Source organism: Chiloscyllium punctatum, chromosome 33 (assembly GCF_047496795.1).
Source record: "Chiloscyllium punctatum isolate Juve2018m chromosome 33, sChiPun1.3, whole genome shotgun sequence".
NCBI classification, from domain to species: domain Eukaryota; kingdom Metazoa; phylum Chordata; class Chondrichthyes; order Orectolobiformes; family Hemiscylliidae; genus Chiloscyllium; species Chiloscyllium punctatum.
The window spans coordinates 31,954,445-31,973,556 of NC_092771.1; the positions used below are offsets into that span (position 1 = coordinate 31,954,445).

The 19,112-nt window shown below is 43.8% G+C and overlaps 1 protein-coding gene across 8 annotated transcripts in view; it reads left to right on the forward strand.

Annotated features, from left to right (window-relative positions):
• Positions 1 to 19,112, forward strand: part of herc1 (HECT and RLD domain containing E3 ubiquitin protein ligase family member 1) — a 466,732-nt gene that overhangs the window by 197,654 nt on the left and 249,966 nt on the right. For all 8 annotated transcript variants that reach the window (XM_072553323.1, XM_072553316.1, XM_072553320.1 and 5 more), the window contains 4 exons: positions 3,329 to 3,544; positions 9,666 to 9,786; positions 15,718 to 15,955; positions 18,794 to 18,966. In XM_072553323.1, coding sequence (XP_072409424.1) covers positions 3,329 to 3,544; positions 9,666 to 9,786; positions 15,718 to 15,955; positions 18,794 to 18,966 — 748 coding nt within the window. The remainder of the gene's footprint in view (positions 1 to 3,328; positions 3,545 to 9,665; positions 9,787 to 15,717; positions 15,956 to 18,793; positions 18,967 to 19,112) is intronic.

Here is a 19,112-nt window from a genome sequence, read left to right on the forward strand (position 1 = left end):
ACTGCAGTTGTTAATATATGTCCCAATTTCATTTGGCTATTTAGCATGTGTGATTAAATATCTTCCACTTGCTTGGATGAGTGTACTTATTGAACATTGAAGAAATTTGAAACCATGCAAAATAAGGCAAGCCATTTGAACAGCACCCCATGCATCATCAAAAATATACTATGTATTGGAAGGGTTGCTGGTGACCAGCAGCTTATCTGGACTTGTCCTATAAATACTATGGCAGCAAGACTAAGTCAGCAGCTGTATGTGAAATGAACTGTCCCCAACATCTAACTTCCCCAAATTCCTCAGTCTTCATGTCTTTCTCCATGGTAAACACAGAGGAGAAATATTCATTGAGGACCTCACTCATTTCCTGCAGTTCTACCCTTATGTGTCCACTTTGGTCCTTGAGAGGTCGTAGTCTCACTCGTGTTGTTCTTTTTCCTTTAGTATACTTAAAGAACCACTTTAGATTCACCCTAATCTTCTCAGCCAAGGCTATCGTGTGCCCCCTTTTCGCCTTCCTGACTTCCTTCTTTAGTAAACTCCTGTATACCCTATATAACTCCAGGGGTTCCCTTGATCCCAGCTGCCGTTACCTGAGCCATAACTCCTCCTTTATTCTGATCAAAGCCTTAGGGTTCCCTGTTCCTGTCAATCTTGCCTTTCACCCTCTCAGGAACATTTAGACCTGAAACTCTAGATATCTCACTTTTAAAGGCCTCCCACTTTCCAGAGGTTCTTTTGCCTTCAAATAAACTACAGCAATCAACCCCTGCAAGCTTCTGTCTAATTCCATTCACCTTGTCCCAATTTAAGTAGCTTGTACTGGTCTGGTTGGGTTGGATCAGTATTGTTCCTCTCCGTAACCGTCTTAAAATTAATAGAACTATGGTCACTGGTTCCAAAGTACTTCATAGAATCCCTACAGTGTGGAAAAAGGGCCTGAGCCCAACAAGTCCACACTGATTTTCTGAAGAGTAACCCACCCAGACCCATTCCCCAGCTATCCTATATATACCCCAATAATGCACCCTTTTCGCCTTCCTGACTTCTTTCTTTAGTAAACTCCTGTATACCCTATATAACTCCAGGGGTTCCCTTGATCCCAGCTGCCGTTACCTGAGCCATAACTCCTCCTTTATTCTGATCAAAGCCTTAGGGTTCCCTGTTCCTGTCAATCTTGCCTTTCACCCTCTCAGGAACATTTAGACCTGGAACTCTAGATATCTCACTTTTAAAGGCCTCCCACTTTCCAGAGGTTCTTTTGCCTTCAAATAAACTACAGCAATCAACCCCTGCAAGCTTCTGTCTAATTCCATTCACCTTGTCCCAATTTAAGTAGCTTGTACTGGTCTGGTTGGGTTGGATCAGTATTGTTCCTCTCCGTAACCGTCTTAAAATTAATAGAACTATGGTCACTGGTTCCAAAGTACTTCATAGAATCCCTACAGTGTGGAAAAAGGGCCTGAGCCCAACAAGTCCACACTGACCTTCTGAAGATTAACCCACCCAGACCCATTCCCCAGCTATCCTATATATACCCCAATAATGCACCCAACCTTCACATCCCTGAACACTGAGCAATTTAGCGTAGCTAATTCACCTAACCTGCACATCTTTGGACTATGGGAGGAAACCCAGAGGAAACTCACGCAGACACTGGGAGAATGTGCAAACTCCACACAGACAGTTGCCCAAAGCTGGAATCGAACCCAGGTCCATGGTGGTGTGAGACAGAAGTGCTAACTACTGAGCCACCGTGCGGCCCCCTGTGCTCCTCCACGGTCAACCCTGTCACCTGCCTTGCCCTGTTTCCCAAGAGTAGGTTGAGTTTTACCCCTTCCCAATTAGGAGCCTCTACATACTGCTTGAGGAAACTTTCCTGAATGCGCATAACAAATTCCATTCCATCTATGCCCTTAATGCTGTGTTAGTCCCAGGTTGGGTTAGGAAAATTAAAATGACAATGCTATTGCTCCTGCAAGTCTCCCTAGTCTCCCTGCATTTTTGATCCTCTCCCTGCATTTTTGATCCTCTATTTCCCATTCACAATTGGGAGCTTATAATACAACGCCAGTAACGTCACCATCTCCTTATTTCTTAACTCTACCCACAAAGCCTCACTGGGTGATTTTTCAGTTATTTCATCTCCGATTACTACAGTGATGATTAGATTAGATTAGATTAGATTAGATTAGATTACTTACAGTGTGGAAACAGGCCCTTCGGCCCAACAAGTCCACACCGCCCCGCCGAAGCGTAACCCACCCATACCCTACATCTACATCTACCCCTTACCTAACACTATGGGCAATTTAGCACAGCCAATTCACCTGGCCTGCACATCTTTGGACTGTGGGAGGAAACCGGAGCACCCGGAGGGTGTTTAGTAGGCTCCAGGACTTTAGGTGGGACAGAAGTGGTGGAAAGAAGCGAGGTGGAGTTGCATTTTATATTAAGTCAAGCATCCCTGAACACTGAGCAATTTAGCGTAGCTAATTCACCTAACCTGCACATCTTTGGACTATGGGAGGAAACCCAGAGGAAACTCACGCAGACACTGGGAGAACGTGCAAACTCCACACAGTCAGTTGCCTGAGGCGGGAAATGAACCCGGGTCTCAGGCGCTGTGAGGCAGCAGTGCTAACCACTGTGCCACCGTGCCGCCCGTGGAGGAGCACAGGGGGCCGCACGGTGGCTCAGTAGTTAGCACTTCTGTCTCACACCACCATGGACCTGGGTTCGATTCCAGCTTTGGGCAACTGTCTGTGTGGAGTTTGCACATTCTCCCAGTGTCTGCGTGAGTTTCCTCTGGGTTTCCTCCCATAGTCCAAAGATGTGCAGGTTAGGTGAATTAGCTACGCTAAATTGCTCAGTGTTCAGGGATGCTTGACTTAATATAAAATGCAACTCCACCTCGCTTCTTTCCACCACTTCTGTCCCACCTAAAGTCCTGGAGCCTACTAAATTAAATTGTCAGTCCTGTCCCTTCCTTAGTCATGTTTCTGTAATGGCTATAGTATCCTAGTTCCACATATCTATCCATGCTCTGAGTTCATTGGCCTTTACCTATCAGCCCTCTTGCATTGAAATAGATGCAATTTAATCCAACAGGCATTCTTTGCTCCCTTTCATGTCTTACCTGTCTCTTCACCTGTTGGCTGAAATGTCTGTGTTTTTATTATGGAAGATTTTACTTTAGAACAATTCATCTGATCAAAAAGTCAATTTTAATATGCTTTGGTTCAGATGAACTCTTCAGTTATGGACAAAAATAATTAACTTAAATATGAAGCTCTGGACTAATACTTTTTGTTTGACTCATTTTTAGCTACGTCTGGCGGCACTTCATCAAATCTTGGTGTTACTTTCTGGAATGGAGGAAAAGGGCAGCCAGTTAACAGGAAGTAATTCTATGACTTCGTGGTTTCATTCCACTTCTTTACTCACATCAGTCAGGTTACAATTCCTGGCAGGATGCTTTGGCCTGGGCACAGTGGGGAATGCAGGAATCAAAGGTGAAAGTGTCCAACTGCATCACTATCAGGTACTCACCAAATGTAATCATCAGATTTGGGAGTGATTGAGATTAATCTGAAATACGAAGTCTGTTGATTTATCATAAAACTCCATTTTATTTATCTTAAAATTTCTGTTTGAAAATGTGATCCATGGAAACACATTAAAATAAAAATTGGATAATATTATCCAGTTGCAAATAGTCCTTTTTCTCATGTTCTGAATTTTGTGTTAATAAACTTTGTGATGGTTATGCATCTATATCTATTGCATTTTCAATTCAAGTCTATATTTAAAGTGATGTATAAATTGTTTGGTATTTTTAATTGCTCACTCCTTGAAATTTATTATTGCAAATCAGATTTTACAGATTACTGCTATAGTTGTCAACCCACAATGTTTTCCTGAAATCAAGCATGTTTATGGAGAGATCTATGGAGGGGATGTATGTATTCTGTGATCTCCTGTCCAGATGGGACAAAGTTGGACTCATCCTTCAGACCTTCATTCCTTGAAATACAAACCTGACCTGCTTAGAATTTCCAACACTTTTTCAACTTGAGCTTACCTGGGAACAGATCAGAATTGCTCCTCAGCAATTATTTATGGGCATGCAATGCATTGGAATGGCAACAAGAGTGACTGAGTCATGTTCTCCTCACATGAAACCTGTGTATTTATTTTAAAAGTTCTGATGGCTGAACATTATAGAATGATTTGAGCAAAGTATTTGCTCGAGGATAGACAGTTGATAGGGCAAATTTGCAGCCAGTGTGACGGGTTGAAGTGTGTCAATTGTAACGCAAAGTGTGTCAGGCATAAGGGTGATGAATGTAGAGCATGAATTTAGAGCTGCAATGTTATGGCCATTACGGAGACTTGGATATCACAGGGGCAGGAATGATTGTTGGATGTTCCGGGTACTAGATGTTCCAAAAGAAATGGGGAGGGAGGCAAAAGAGGTCGGGGAGTGGCATTGCTAATCAGGGATAGTATCACAGCTGTACAAAGGGAGGTCGTCGAGGAGAGTTTGTCTACCTAGTCAGTATGGGTGGAAGTCAGAACCTGATCATGAGGACCTTATTGGGAGTTTTCTATAGACCAACCAATACCAACCGGGACACAGAGGAGCAGATTAGGTGACAGATTTTTGAAAGATGCAGAAGTAACAAGGTTGTTGTCATGGGTGACTTCAACTTCCTGAATATTGATTGGATCTTCCTTAGTACAAATAGTTTGGATGGAGCAGATTTTGTCAGGTGTGTCCAGGAAGGATTCCTGACTGAATGTGTACGTAGACTGACTAGAGGGGACGACGACGCCATATTCTGTTTGGTGCTTGGCAGCGAACCAGGTCAGATGTCAGATCTCTTGGTGGGAGAGCATTTCGTTGATAGTGACCATAAGTCTCTGAACTTTACATAGTTGTGGAGAGGAATAGGAGCAGACAGTATGGGAAAGTATTTGATTGTGGGGGGGGGGGGGGGGGGGTGGAAAATTACAATGCTATTAGGAACTGTGGAACATACATTGGGAGCAGATATGTTCTCAGGAAAATGCATGACGGAAATGTGGAGGTTATTTAGGGAGCACTTGCTCCGAGTGCTGGATGGGTTTGTCCCACTGAGGCAAGGAAAGGATGGTGGGATGAAGGAACCTTGGATGACAAAAATGTGAAACGTCTAGTCAAGAGAAAGAAGAAAGCTTATTTACGGTTGAGGAAGCAAGGATCAGACAGGGCTCTAGAGAGTTCTGGTAATCAGGAAGGAACTGAAGAATGGACTTAGGAGAGCTAGAAGGGGACAAGAAAAAGCCTTGGTTGGTAGGATTAAGGAAAACCTATGTGAGGAACAAGAGGATGGCCAGAGTGAGGGTAGCACTGATGAAAGATAATGGAGGGTATCTATCCCTGGAGTCGGAAGAGGTAAGGGAGGTCCTTAATGAATACTTTGCTTTAGTATTCAGTAGTGAGAGGGAACTTATTGTTTGTGAGGACAACATGAAACAGATTGGTGAGAAGGGGGATGTGATGGAAATTTTGAGAAACGTGAGGATAGATAAGTCCCCTGGGCCAGACGGGATATACCCAAGGTTACTACGGGAAGGGAGGGAAGAGATTGCTGTATCTTTGGCAATGATCTCTGCATCCTCACTGTCCACTGGAGTAGTACCAGAAGATTGGAGGGTGGCAAATGTTATTTCCTTGTTCAAGGAAGGGAATAGGAACAACCCTGGGAATTACAGACCGGTCAGTCTTACATCAGTGGTAGGCAAATTATTGGAGAGGATTGTGAGAGATAGGGTTTATGATTATTTGGAAAAGCATAGTTTGATTAGAGATGGTCAGCATGGCTTTGTGAGGGGCCTTATTGAATTATTTGAGGATGTGACAAGACACTTTGATGAAGATAGAGCAGTGGATGTGGTGCACATGGATCTTAGCAAGGCATCTGATAAGGTTCCCCATGGTAGCTCATTCAGAAAGTAAAGATTCATGGAATACAGGGAAATCTGGCTGTCTGGATCCAAACTTTGGCGAGCCCATAGAAGACAGAGCGGCAGTGGATGGAAAGTATTCAGCCTGGAGCTCTGTGACCATGCGGTGTTCTGCAGGGATCTGTTCTTGGACCTCTGCTGTTTGTGTTTTTAAAAATGACATGGATAAGGAAGTGGAAAAGTGGGTTAGTAAGTTGGCCAATGACAGGAAGTTGGTGAAGTGTTGGATAGTGTGGAGGGCTGTTGTAGGTTGCAACGGGACGTTGACAGGATGCAGAACTGGGCTGAGAAATGACACATGTAGTTCACCCTGGAAAAGTGTGAAGTGATTCCGTTAGGTTGATCAAATTTGAATGCAGAATGCAGGGTTCAAGGTAGGATTCATGGCAATGTCAAATAACAGAAGGATCTTGTGGTTGCCAAGGTCACTCAGTTACCACCCAAGTTGTTCGGGTTCTGAAGAAGGCATATGATATGTTGGCTTTCATTCGCAAAGGGCTTGAGTTTGAGTGACGAGTTATGCTGCAGCTCTATTAAGTCCTGGTTAGACCACACTTGGAATATTGTGTTCAGATTTGATGTCTCATTGTAGGAAGGGTGTGGAAGCTTTCGAGAGGGTGCAGACGAGATTTATCAGGATGCTGCCTAGACTGGAGGGCATGTCTTATGAAGAAAGATTGAGGAAGCTCGGGCTTTTCTTACTGAAGAGACAAAGGATGAGAGATGACTTGATAGAGATGTACAAGATGATAGGCATAGATAGAGTAGATAGCCAGAGACTTTTTCCCAGGTGGAAATGGCTATCATGAGAGTGCATAATTTTGTGGTGATTGGAGGATGGTTTAGGGGCGATGTCAGAGGTAGGTTCTTTACACAGAGAGTATTGAGTGTTTGGAATACACTGCTAGCAGTGGTAGTAGCGTCAGAAACATTAATGACATTGGATAGGCATTAATGATAGTAAAATATAGGGTATATAGATTAGTTTGATCTTAGAGTAGGATAAAAGGTTGGCACACCATTGAGCGCCGAAGGGCTCGAACATACTGTTCTATGTTCTATGAAGCATTCAGCACAGGAACTTAGGTCTTTGGGCATAATATGTAATATCGACAGGTTGACTAAGGTCGAGCTGTCGATGTGGTGTGTTGGACTTCAGCAAGGCATTTGATAACGTTCAGCATGGCAGGTTCACTCATAAAGTCATATGGGATATAGGGAGATTTGATTATCTGGATTCAGAATTGGTTGGCTGACAGAAGGTAGAGAGTGGTTGTAGATGGCAAGTTTTCTGCCTGAAGGTCAGTATTGAGTGGTGTCCCACAGGGTTCTGTTCTTGGGCCTCTGCTCTTTGTAGTTTTTATAAATGACTTTGAGGAGGAGGTTGAAGTGTTGGTTAGTAACTTTGCAGATGACACAAAGGATGGAGGTGCTGTTCATAGTATTGAGGGCTATTACAGGCTGCAGCACAGCATAGACAGGATGCAGAGCTGGGCTGAGAATTGATAGATGGAGTTCAACCTGTATAAATGATAAGTGATACATTTTGGAAGGTCGAACTTGAATGCTGAATATAGGATTAAAGACTCTTGGCAGTGTGGAGGAACAGAGGGATCTTGGTGTTCAAGTTCATAATTGCCACACAAGTGGATAAGATTGTTAAGAAAGCATATGGTGTTTTGGCTTTCATTAACGGGGGGATCGAGTTTAAGAGCAGTGAGGCTTTGCTACAGCTCTACAAGTCCCTGGTGAGACCACACTTGGAATATCGTGTCCAGTTCTGGTTGCCCTACTATAGGAAAGATACAGGGGCTTTGGAGAGGGTGCACATAAGGTTTACCAGGATGCTGCCTGGACTGGAGGGCTTCCCTTATGAAGAGAGGTCGAGTAAGCTCGGACATTTCTCTCTGGAGAGGAGGAGGAAGAGAGGTGATCTGATCGAGGTATACAAGGTAATGAGAGGCTTGGATAGAGTCAATAGCCAGAGATTTTTCTCCAGGGCACAATTGATTGGTACAAGGGGTCATAGTTTTAAGATATTAGGAGAAAGGTATAGAAGGGACGTCAGAGGTAGGTTCTGTACACATTGAGTTGTGAATGTATGGAATGCGTTGCCAGCAGTGGTCGTGGAAGTAGAGTCATTGGGGACATTTAAGTGACTGCTAGGCAGTGAATTGAGGGGTGTGTAGGTTAAATTATTTTATTTGCATTAGGTTTAATCCTTGGCACAGCATTGTGGGCTGAAGAGCCTGTTCTGTGCTGTACTTTTCTATGTTCTCTATCATTATTGGGCTGTTGTCTTGATCTAACAGCTCCTCTATCTGGATGAATTGAAGAATCAACAACACAGGTCTTTTGAGTGGGATTCAAACTTCATTGCCTGATTCAAAGATGACAATGATACCATTGTGTTTGGCCTGACTTAAATAAAAATAAAAGTCATGCAATGCCAGGTTATCATCCAACATGTTTACTTGGAAGTACAAGCTGTTGGAGCACTGCTCCTTCATCGGGCAGCTAGTGGGGCAGGATCATAGGACACTCGGTTCCTGACGAGAAGCAGTGCTCCGAAAGCTTGTACTCCCAAGTAAACCTATTGGACTATAACTTAGTATTGTGTGATTTTTAACTTTGTCTGCTCCAGTCCAACACTGGCACCTCCACATCTTAATTAAGATGGGTGAATTCTGCAAAAAGTCCTTTTGTGCACAAAGGATCTTAGAGGTCCATTTGGCATAAGCATAGCAAATAAAAAGAACGTTGGCTGGGAAGAAGTGGGCACCAATAAGGGTACCCACCTGATCAGTCCCTGACCATATTTCTCAACCCAATCCATTATCCATTCATTTTCAAAATTTTACACGTAAGTCAGTTATAGTTTTCAGTTGGAGAGCTTACAAATCAGTGGATAATTGGATCAGAAAGCACAGATTTCAGTTCCAAGACTAAAGACTATTATTCTGTCCTTAGTTTTCCGTTTCCATTTATCAATTGCCCATCCATACACATGTATGATGGAAAGTACCTGTTATGATTCACCATTATAAGCAGTGGCAGTGCAGTAACTCCACTAGGCATAGCATATAATTATTGTTTGACAAATTTTCATCTGGCAATTTCTGCTAAAAATCAAGAAAATAAAACAGTTTAAAAGGGACAGGAAGTGTGTCGGTGTTTTTTAAAAAAAATTTGATGTTTTTAAATATTTTTTAAAATTAAGGTTAATTGAAGTGGTTGATGATGATTCTTATCTTCTGCATCAGGAAACTGCAGTTGGAGCCCTACTCAGAGCTACACACTTGGATTATTGTCTTTCTGTTGATATGTTTGAACCTTTTTTGTTTGTCATAATAGACCCTGAGGCATTATTTTTGAAGAAAAGCAGGGAACCTTTTCCTGATGCACTGACCAATGTTCATCCCTTAACATTGCGAACTTCAGTTCTCATTATGGTTTATTGCAAGTTGGCTGTCCCCTTTCTCCAAATCGAAACTTCAAGATGTACTGAACTGGTTGTAGAATGATATGGACATCCTGGGGTTGTGAAAAGTGTTAAAAAGTTACTGTCTTTCTTTAAATTCCATCTGTAAGTATTAATGATATTTGAATGGAGTCTGTCAAGAGTTACACAACGTATTAACTTGATCATTCAGGATGGTATTAGGGCTGCCAAGAGAAGCATTCAGATGGATATCCAGAGTGCTGTTCACAAGATCTACCAACAACTGTCTGCTACCCTCGATCGGGCCTTGCAAGCAAATAAGCACCACATTGGTAAGTAGCTGAAGTGTTACATTAAAAACTGGAAAATTTGAGATGGTGGTAATTACGGACTTTTCTTTCAAAACGATCAGCTCTCATCCTCCTTTGGTTTTCATCCCTTCTTTAGTGGTGCCATTATGTTTAGAAAAGTATAAAATCAAGACTAAACACAATAATATAAATAATTTATCTATATGGTTTTCTGTTAACGATAATACTTGTATACAGTAAAATCTTGTTTAGTATCCAAATTCTGTATTCTGCTCAACAGTTGCATGTCATTGACGCTGCTCTTAAATTGATTGGTATTTAATGTTCAAAATATTTTCTATTCTTCAAAATAAATTTTGTAAAACATACTGTAATGTTAATTCAGCATTACAGACTTTTGATTCAACAGCAGTGACTGCAGCTGAGTTTTAATTACTTGAACAATAATAAACTGTATATTGCTTTACTTAGAATGGTTATAGCACAGGAGACTAATTATGTCTATCCCAGCTCTCTAAGAGCAACTTTGCTGGTTTCACTCCTGTGGCACTACAAAGTTTTCACCCTTCAAATGCTTATCGATTTTCTTTTGCAAGCTGGATTGAACCTACCTCCCATCACACTCCTTAGTCACTGGGCATAGTTCATAACAACCTGCTGTCTGAAAACACCATCTTTGATTCTTTTACTTACTACGTTCAATTGGTGTGCGGTCGTTGTGGAACCTCCCACTCGTTAGAACTGTTTCTGTCTCTTGATTCAATCTACAACCATTATTTTCTGTGCCTCAAATAAATTTATTTCACACCCACGTCTTCTCCAAGGAAGATAGTCCTAGTTTCTTCAACCTGACCTCCAACAGAAATCATTCAGCTCTAGAAATATATTCATAAAACTTTCCTGCATCCTTTCTAAGGACGTCACATCCTTCCTAAAGGGCAACAAATTGAAGATACTGGACCCTGAGGCCAAATCTGTAAACTGATTTTAAGATCCTTGCTTTTTAACTCTGTATTTATGCAATTCTTAATTATGTTCAGATCTAAATCACTTCAACAGTTTGTCTTACCACCTTCAATCATTTGTGCATGAATACTACTGATAACTCTATCTTTGCATTTCCTTTAGAATGTATAACCTTTGTTTAAATTGCTTCACTTAGTCCCTCATATAAAAATCTATCAGTTCAATTCTGTATTAAATTTGTCACGTTTACAACCATTGTATTAATCTGTTTGTGTTCTCTTGTCTATCACTATCCTCCTTATTGTTCAAGTTCCAAGTGTGAATATCAAGTTCCAGTATTGAAATTTTGCCCTGTGCACCTAAGTCTAAATCGTTAATAAACATATGCATGAAGACAACCGAGGCCCTAAGATCAGGCCTTGGTGAAACTCACCATATACCTTCTTCCTGTTTGAAGAACAATCATCGACTGCTACTGTTTCATGCCACTAGGCCACTTAGTGCTCATACTGCTGCTGTGCTCATGCCATGGGCTCCAGCTTGCTTGCTTGCCTGTTATGTGGCATTTCATCAAAGACCATGCACATCGTATCTACATCATTATCCTCAGAAGTGTTTTTAATCTTTTTCAAAAAAACTCAAATCGAGTTAGTTAACTTTCTTGGATTTCCTCGATTAATCCACACTTGTGGAAGTGACTTAAGGTTTTGATCCTTAATATAAATTATGTAAGCTTTTCCACCACTTAGTTTAAACTTGGATTGTCTGTAGTTGCTGAGTTCATCCTTACACGCTCTTGTTCAAAAAAGGAGTTGCTGATGACTTTGGCAGCATCTTCTTGGTAAAAGAAAGTGCAAAGTATTCATTTAGCACCTCGGTACATTCCTTTGCTTTAATGTGCATCACTCCTTTATGGTCCCTGATTGATCCAACCTCTCCTCTTTCTACCCTTTTATTACTTAAGTATTAGATCAGAAGTCACATGACACTGGGTTAGAGCCCAGCAGATTTATTTGAAATCGCAAGCTTTCAGAGCATTGCCCCTTCATCAGGTGACATCTGGCCCCCTAATAAAGGGGGGCAACGCTCTGAAAGCTTGTGATTTTAAATAAACCTGTCGGACTATATGTATTATGTGACTTATGACCTTTTCCACCCCACTCCAACACGGGCACCTTCACATTATACTTAAGTATTAATAGAAGACTTTTGGGTTTCCTTTTTTGCTGGCGTTCCTGAGCATCATATATATGGGAATAGTTAAATCAACCCTGTCTAGTTTGAACCAGAACACCATCAGAACAACGTAGTACTCCCATCATTAATTTGTGGGATGTGGGACCTGTTTGCCCATGAGAATGTGGCGGTGAGTTACCTTCTTGAGCTGCTGCAGTCCATCTGATATAGAATTCATTGCAATCCCTTTTAGTCTGACACCACATAATAATACCTCTTACTTCTTAGTCTTGGCCCACTACCTCTGCAATCTCTCGTGCACCTTGTTATCACTACATCTTGGTTCCCATCCCTCTGCTAAAGTTGGTTTGTACCTCCCTGAAAGCAATAGCTGCTGTGATTTTGTTTGTGCTTAAGAAAGATCGCTATTAATATTCGATTCAGAGATGTGAATTGAAACCAAAGGGTGTGATTCATTAAACATTCCTTGATACTACAGTACAGATCATGAACAGAGTATTGAGAAATGATTTTCTGAGGATTGTTCTTTTATGTGTGAACATATTCATGAAATATAACACAGATCTACATCCCTAAAGGGAAAATATGTATTATTATTATTATTATTATTATTATTATAGTGGAACCTTTAAATGAGACTAAAACTTGGAAGTGAATAGGACTTGTGATAGATCAAAATGAAGGGATATATATATGTCAAAGTTTCTGACGTGCATGCCTTTTTTCCCCTTTACTCCTTGTCTAGTGTTAGAGCACTTGATCGCAATAACATTGTTTGTGTGCTTTAGCTATTCGCTCCCCCCCACCAAACAATGATTGAACCTCTTTTTGTTAATGATCACCATCCCACCAACATCCTGTTTGCCAGCTTGTTTCCACCATCTCATCACCTAGCGCACATTACAATCTCTTTCTTCCTTTCCCTCTTCCATTTCTGAAGGCACATTCACTCCAAAAAGCTATTCCCTTTTTGTGCCTGTTTTTCCCTTGTCCATATTAAAGTTTCTGTTTATCTCCTCCATGCTATTGCCCAAGGCTCCAACCACTCCCTTCACAAGAACACAACATTTTCTACAATACAATGCTTTTTTTAGTACAGTCACCGCTTCATTGACCAGTCTTCTTTTTTAGCTGAATTTTGAGTAGCTCATGGGATCAACTCCACGTATTGTTGTAACTCTGACACACATTTGGCCATTTGTCTGAACCATTCTTTGACCCCTAATTGTAGACTTAGATATTTTAAATTATAATGTGTTGTCTTCCCTCTTTGCTATGCACCTTTCATCTCAATTGCTTTCATTTGGGAGGCTTTCCCCCCCTGGTTTAGTTTCTCTAATGCCTCATATTGCCTAGTTCAGCTCCACTTTTATGCCAAATGCCTTTTCAGTGATTCTTCAGAATTTGTGCAGGATGGTTTATAGATTTTTTTATAGATAGTCAATCTGACTTGAACCAGATGGGTGTTCCATTCTGGAAAAGTAACATACTTTGCTCACCATGTTCAATTTAGGAATCTAGAGAAAGCAATATACAGTATTGACTGGTGTAATATTGAGGTTAGAAACAAAAGAACTTCACCTGCTGGAATCCAAAATAGACAGACAAGAGGCTGGAAGAACACAGCAGCATGGAGATGGAAAAGTCAATGTTCTGGGTGTAACACTTCTTCAGGACATGCACACTATTCCCGGACCCCGTCCAAAGGGCTCACATTCACACACTTCCACCTCCACCTCAACAAATTCCAGATCCACCACAATGTGGAGCTGTTCTTCTGCCACCTCTGCCTCAGAGTCTTCTTTGACAAAAATTCCTAACCTCCCTCCGAGGACCCCTTTTCCCACTTACCGCTCCTCCACTTGGTCACCCCACCCGCCCTAGACCTCTTCATTGCAGACTGCCATTATGACATTGGCCATCTCAGTTTCTCCACCCCCCCACCAACTCTAACCTCAACCCCTCCGAACATGCAGCACTCCACTCATTCTGCAACAATTTCCGCTTCACCCATCAAACCCACTGACAAAGGCGAGAGTTAGTCTGGACTATGTTGCAGAGGCCGAACGCCACCTCTCCGACACCATGTCCTACCTCCCCATTGACCACAACCCCACTGTAATCCATCAGGCCAAAATCATCTGCACTGCTCATGCCGTCATTGCCTCTGATGATCTCCCTCTTCTCCCTCCAAACTCATAGTCCCCACCCCCACACCGGCCGGTTCTACCTGCTCCCAAGACTCACAAGCCCAACTACCCTGGCCGACCCATCATCTCGGCATACTCCTTCCCACCAAACTCATCTCGTCCTATCACGACTCTATCCTCTTCCCCTTAGTTCAGGCATTTCCCATTCGTGACACCAACCACACTGTCCACCTCTTCAGCAACTTCCAGTTCCCCGGCCCCGCAGAGCTTTACCTTTGTGATGGCTGTGCAGTCCTTGTACACATCCATACTCCACAGGGATGGACTCCAAACCCTCTACTTCTTCCTTTCCAACAGACCCATCCAGTCCCACTCCTCCAATACTCTCCTCCGCCTCCCCGAACTGGTCCTCACGCTCAACAACTTTTAACTTCTCCTATTTCCTCCAAATCAAGGGGGTAGCCATGATGGATGGACCCCAGCTACGCTTGCCTCTTTTTAGGGTATATCAAACAGTCCCTCTTCAGTACCTACACAGGCACTGTGCTCCAACTCTTCCACCATTACATTGATGACTGCATCGGTGCAGTGTCCTGCACCCAGGCTGAACTGGAGAAGTTCATCGACTTCCAATCCACCCTCAAATTCACCTGGGCCATCTTGGACACCTCCATCCCCTTTCTGGACCTCACCAACTCCATCTCCATCGACAGTCTCCAGATCAACAAGTCTTCAGACTCCCATAACTACCTCCACTACACCTCCTCCCACCCAGTATCCTGCCAGAACTCTATACCATTCTCACAATTCTTCCACCTCCGCTGCATCTGCTCAGACAAGGAGACATTCTGATCTCGAGCATCCCAAATGTCCCCCTATTCCGAACAACATGCTTTTCCTCCCTCTGTCACCCAGACAGCCCTCTGCCGCACCATCTCCAATCCCCGTTCCACCTGCCTCTCCTCCAATCTAGTTTACTGCATCAGTTGCTCCCAATGTGGTCTACTCTACATCAGGGAGACTTGGCATAAAGTTAGGGAACAGTTCACCGGGCATCACAGCTGGGCCCACAATGACCTCCCAGTGACCGCCCATTTTAATTCCCCCAACTACTCCCTTTCCAACATGACCATCCTTGGCATCCTCCATTGCCACAAAGTCCTGAAGAAGGGTTCCACCTGAAATGTCAGCATCTCCACCCTCTAATGCTGCCTGGCTTGCTTTATTCTTCCAGCCTCTTGCCTATTTATAGTGTAATAATGAGAGCCACTTAATAGCAGATAAAGCTCAAACTTTAACCAAAGTAAGGACAGAAAGAGAAACCGATGAGTCAGATGATTGCATTGCACATATTGTTTGTTTTTAAATTAGTTGCTGAAATAGTTCCGTACTGTTTGGTTCAATTTTACTAAACGCTGTCTGCGCATCACCTGAAACTTGTTTTCATCTGAAACCTCTTCTTGATCTTGACTTGCCATGTGCTAAATTAAGTACCTTACATTATTTTTATACTGGATGACAATGCAAACTATGTTTGAAACATGTAAAACGTATGTAATATTTTAGTCATTGTCTATCACACATTATAAAATCTAGAGGTATTGTTACAGATAAATATTGATTTTATTCCTGTTTACAGGAGCCCAGCAACGTCTCTTGTTGGTCACAGTATTCGCCCTTAGTGTGCGTTACCAGCCAGTGGATGTGTCTTTGGCAATCTCTAGTGGTTTGTTGAATGTACTATCCCAGTTGTGTGGTACTGACACTATGCTTGGGCAGCCACTGCAATTGATACAAAAACCAGGTGTTTCACAGCTGAGCACAGCTTTGAAGGTTGCCAGCACTAGATTGCTTCAGATACTTGCCATCACCACAGGGTAAGCAAAAGTTTAAGTTTTCTGTCACATAAGTAATGATTGTATTGATCAATGCAAATGAGAACTAAAATGCTATCAATTGGCTTGCTTTTCAAGTTAATTAAAACCACGACATTCCTAATGAAATTCTCACATTTTGTGAAAAAAAAGACAAAGAGGAACAAGCACAAGAATAGGCGTTCAGCTCTCCAATCCTGCGGTGACACATTTTGCCCTTCCTTACTAAAACTGTCTTAATTTACAGGATCCTTCTACTCCCTATTCATGAATTTGTCCAGGTGCTTCTTTAACGCTGCTGTTGTGGCTGCTCCCTGCCTCTGGCAGCAAGGACCAGGCACTCACCACCTTTTTGTGTGAAAAACATGTCTCGCACATCTCTGTTAACTCCCACACCCCCCTCACCCCACCAACCCTACCTTGAACCTGTGTCCCCTAGTAACTGACTGAACCATCTTGGGAAAAAGCCCCACACTTCCTATTTAATCCATGCCATTGACAAACTTAAAAAACTTATATCGGTACACCCCTCAACCTCCTGCATTCCAGTGAAAACAAACCAGTTTATCCCAACATTCTTCATAGCTAAAGTCCCCCATACCAGACATATTTTGGTAAATCTTTTCTGTACCCTGCCGAAAGCATCCCTATCACACTGGTAATATGATGACCAGAACTGTATGCAATATTAGAAATGTGGTGTTACTAAAATTCTGTAAAGCTGCAGCATAAACTGCCTATTTTTACACTCCATGCCCCTTCCAATGAAGGCAAGCATGCCATAAGTTTTAATTACTATCTTATCTACTGGCACTGCCACCTTCAGTGATCTGTGGATCTGCAGAGCCAGAGCCAACTGCATATCAATACCCCGAAGGGTTCTGCCATTCATTGTGTAATTTCCAATTGTATTTGATCTTTCAAAATGCATCACCTCTCATTTGGCTCCAACTGATCTATATCCTGCTGTATCCTCTGACTGTTGTCCTCACTATCCACAATTCCACCAATGTTTGTATAATTCTGCAAACTTACGAATTGTTATGACCACTAACAGCAGAGGTCCCAGCACTTATCCCTGTGGAACACCACGAGTCACAACCCACCATTCAGAAAAGCATCTTGCTTCCCTCTCCCCTCCTCCGCGCGCGGGTCCTCGTTCCCTCTCCCCTCCTCTGCGCGCGGGTCCTCGTTCCCTCTCCCCTCCTCCGCGCGCGGGTCCTCGTTCCCTCTCCCCTCCTCCGCGCGCGGGTCCTCGTTCCCTCTCCCCTCCTCCGCGCGCGGGTCCTCGTTCCCTCTCCCCTCCTCCGCGCGCGGGTCCTCGTTCCCTCTCCCCTCCTCCGCGCGCGGGTCCTCGTTCCCTCTCCCCTCCTCCGCGCGCGGGTCCTCGTTCCCTCTCCCCTCCTCCGCGCGCGGGTCCTCGTTCCCCACTCCCTACCTTTGCGCGCGGGCCCTCGTTCCCCACTCCCTACCTTTGCGCGCGGGCCCTCGTTCCCTCCCCTCACCACCTCTGTGCGCGGGTCCTAGTCCCCTCTCCCCTCCGTGTGTGGGTCCTCGTTCCCTCTCACCTGGTCAGCGCGTGGGCCCACGTTTCCTCTCCCCTCTCCCCTCCTCTGCGCACAGGCTCCCATTCCCTCTCATCTTCTCTCCTCAGTGCGCGAGCCCTTGTTCCTTCTTCCCTCCTCAGCACGTGGATCCATGGTCCCTCTCTCTGCCTCTCCATCGTGCATGTGTCGTCAGTCTACCTACTCCCACAGCTCTCCGCCACCCCCCCCACCCCCCAACCATACACTTTGTCCCCATCGCCTGACTCATCTGTCCCGCATGTATCCTTGGTCCCCATCCCTCCTTCCTGCTCTCTCTCCATTGTGCACTGGCCTTCTGTCCCCCTCCATTCCGCCCACCATGCGCATGCCCCTCAGTCCCTACTCACTCCCCGACTCTGTTGCGCACGTTCCCACACCCTCCCTCCCTCGGGTGCATACCTATTATTTCTCCCTTCCATTCCCTTCTGCCATGCATGCCTTCCCTTGCTCCCATTCCATGCTGTCGCACACATGCCTTTTTTACCTCTCCCTCTGACACATGCTCAGGCCCGCTCCATCACCATCCTTCCCTCTGGCACATGCCTCTTTCTGTGCCACGCTCTGGTGCATGCTTCCTCCTTCTTCCTCTCTCTAGCACATGCCCCCTCACTTTGCCTCTGTCTGGTGCGTGACCCCTCTCTCTGCCTCTCTCTGGCAGTGTGCCTACTCCCTCTGCCTCTCTCGCGGTATGCCCACTCCCTCTGCCACTTTCTAGTATGTGCCTGCTCCCTGTGCGTCTCTCTGGAATGTGTCCACTGTCTGCCTCTCTCTTGCACGTGCCCCTTCTCTCTGCCATGTGACTGCTGCCTCTGCGTCTCTCTGGCATGTGCCTGCTCTCTCTCCTTCCCTGTCTGACCCCCTTGCCTCTGCCCACACTCTCATGTGCACTTGTGCAGTCTTGTGCTGTTACCTATCTTGTCTTTTGTGTGTGTTCATGCTCTCTCTCTCTCTCACGCTAAGCTCTTCCCTCATCTTCACCCGCACCCAACTCTTCCTCAATATTAATACCCATTTTTCGATGCTACCAGTCCTGCTACGTTTCACCAGCGATTTCTGTTTTTCCCACATGCCCTAATCAAAATGGTCTGTTGTATCAAACGCTGAAAATTCAGCTCTGAATGTGTATTAAATTCAGTGTTCTGATAGCATACAAATTATTGCATTGAACAGTGCTGTTACCAATTTAAAACCGCAATATCATCTTCAACATTTCAGATATAGATACCTTTATGTGTACTTTATTCTTGTTCCATAGAACCTATGCAGACAAGCTAAGTCCTAAGGTGGTTCAGTCTCTCTTAGACCTGCTCTGCAGTCAGCTGAAAAACCTACTCTCTCAGGCTGGAGTGCGCCTGACTCCTTTGCATGGGGATGGAAAAAACAAATCGGATGAGATTGGTGAGACTGAAGATACCAAAGATTTGAAAGGTATTGGGACAATATTTGAAAAAGGTTGTTCTACGTTGTGTTTTAAAGTTGAGGATGTGTTTGTAGCTGCAGGATTTGCATCTGTGGTTGAAGCGTGAGAAACTCCAAAAGAAAGGTTTGTGGTGTGCTGGAATTGATTTGAATTG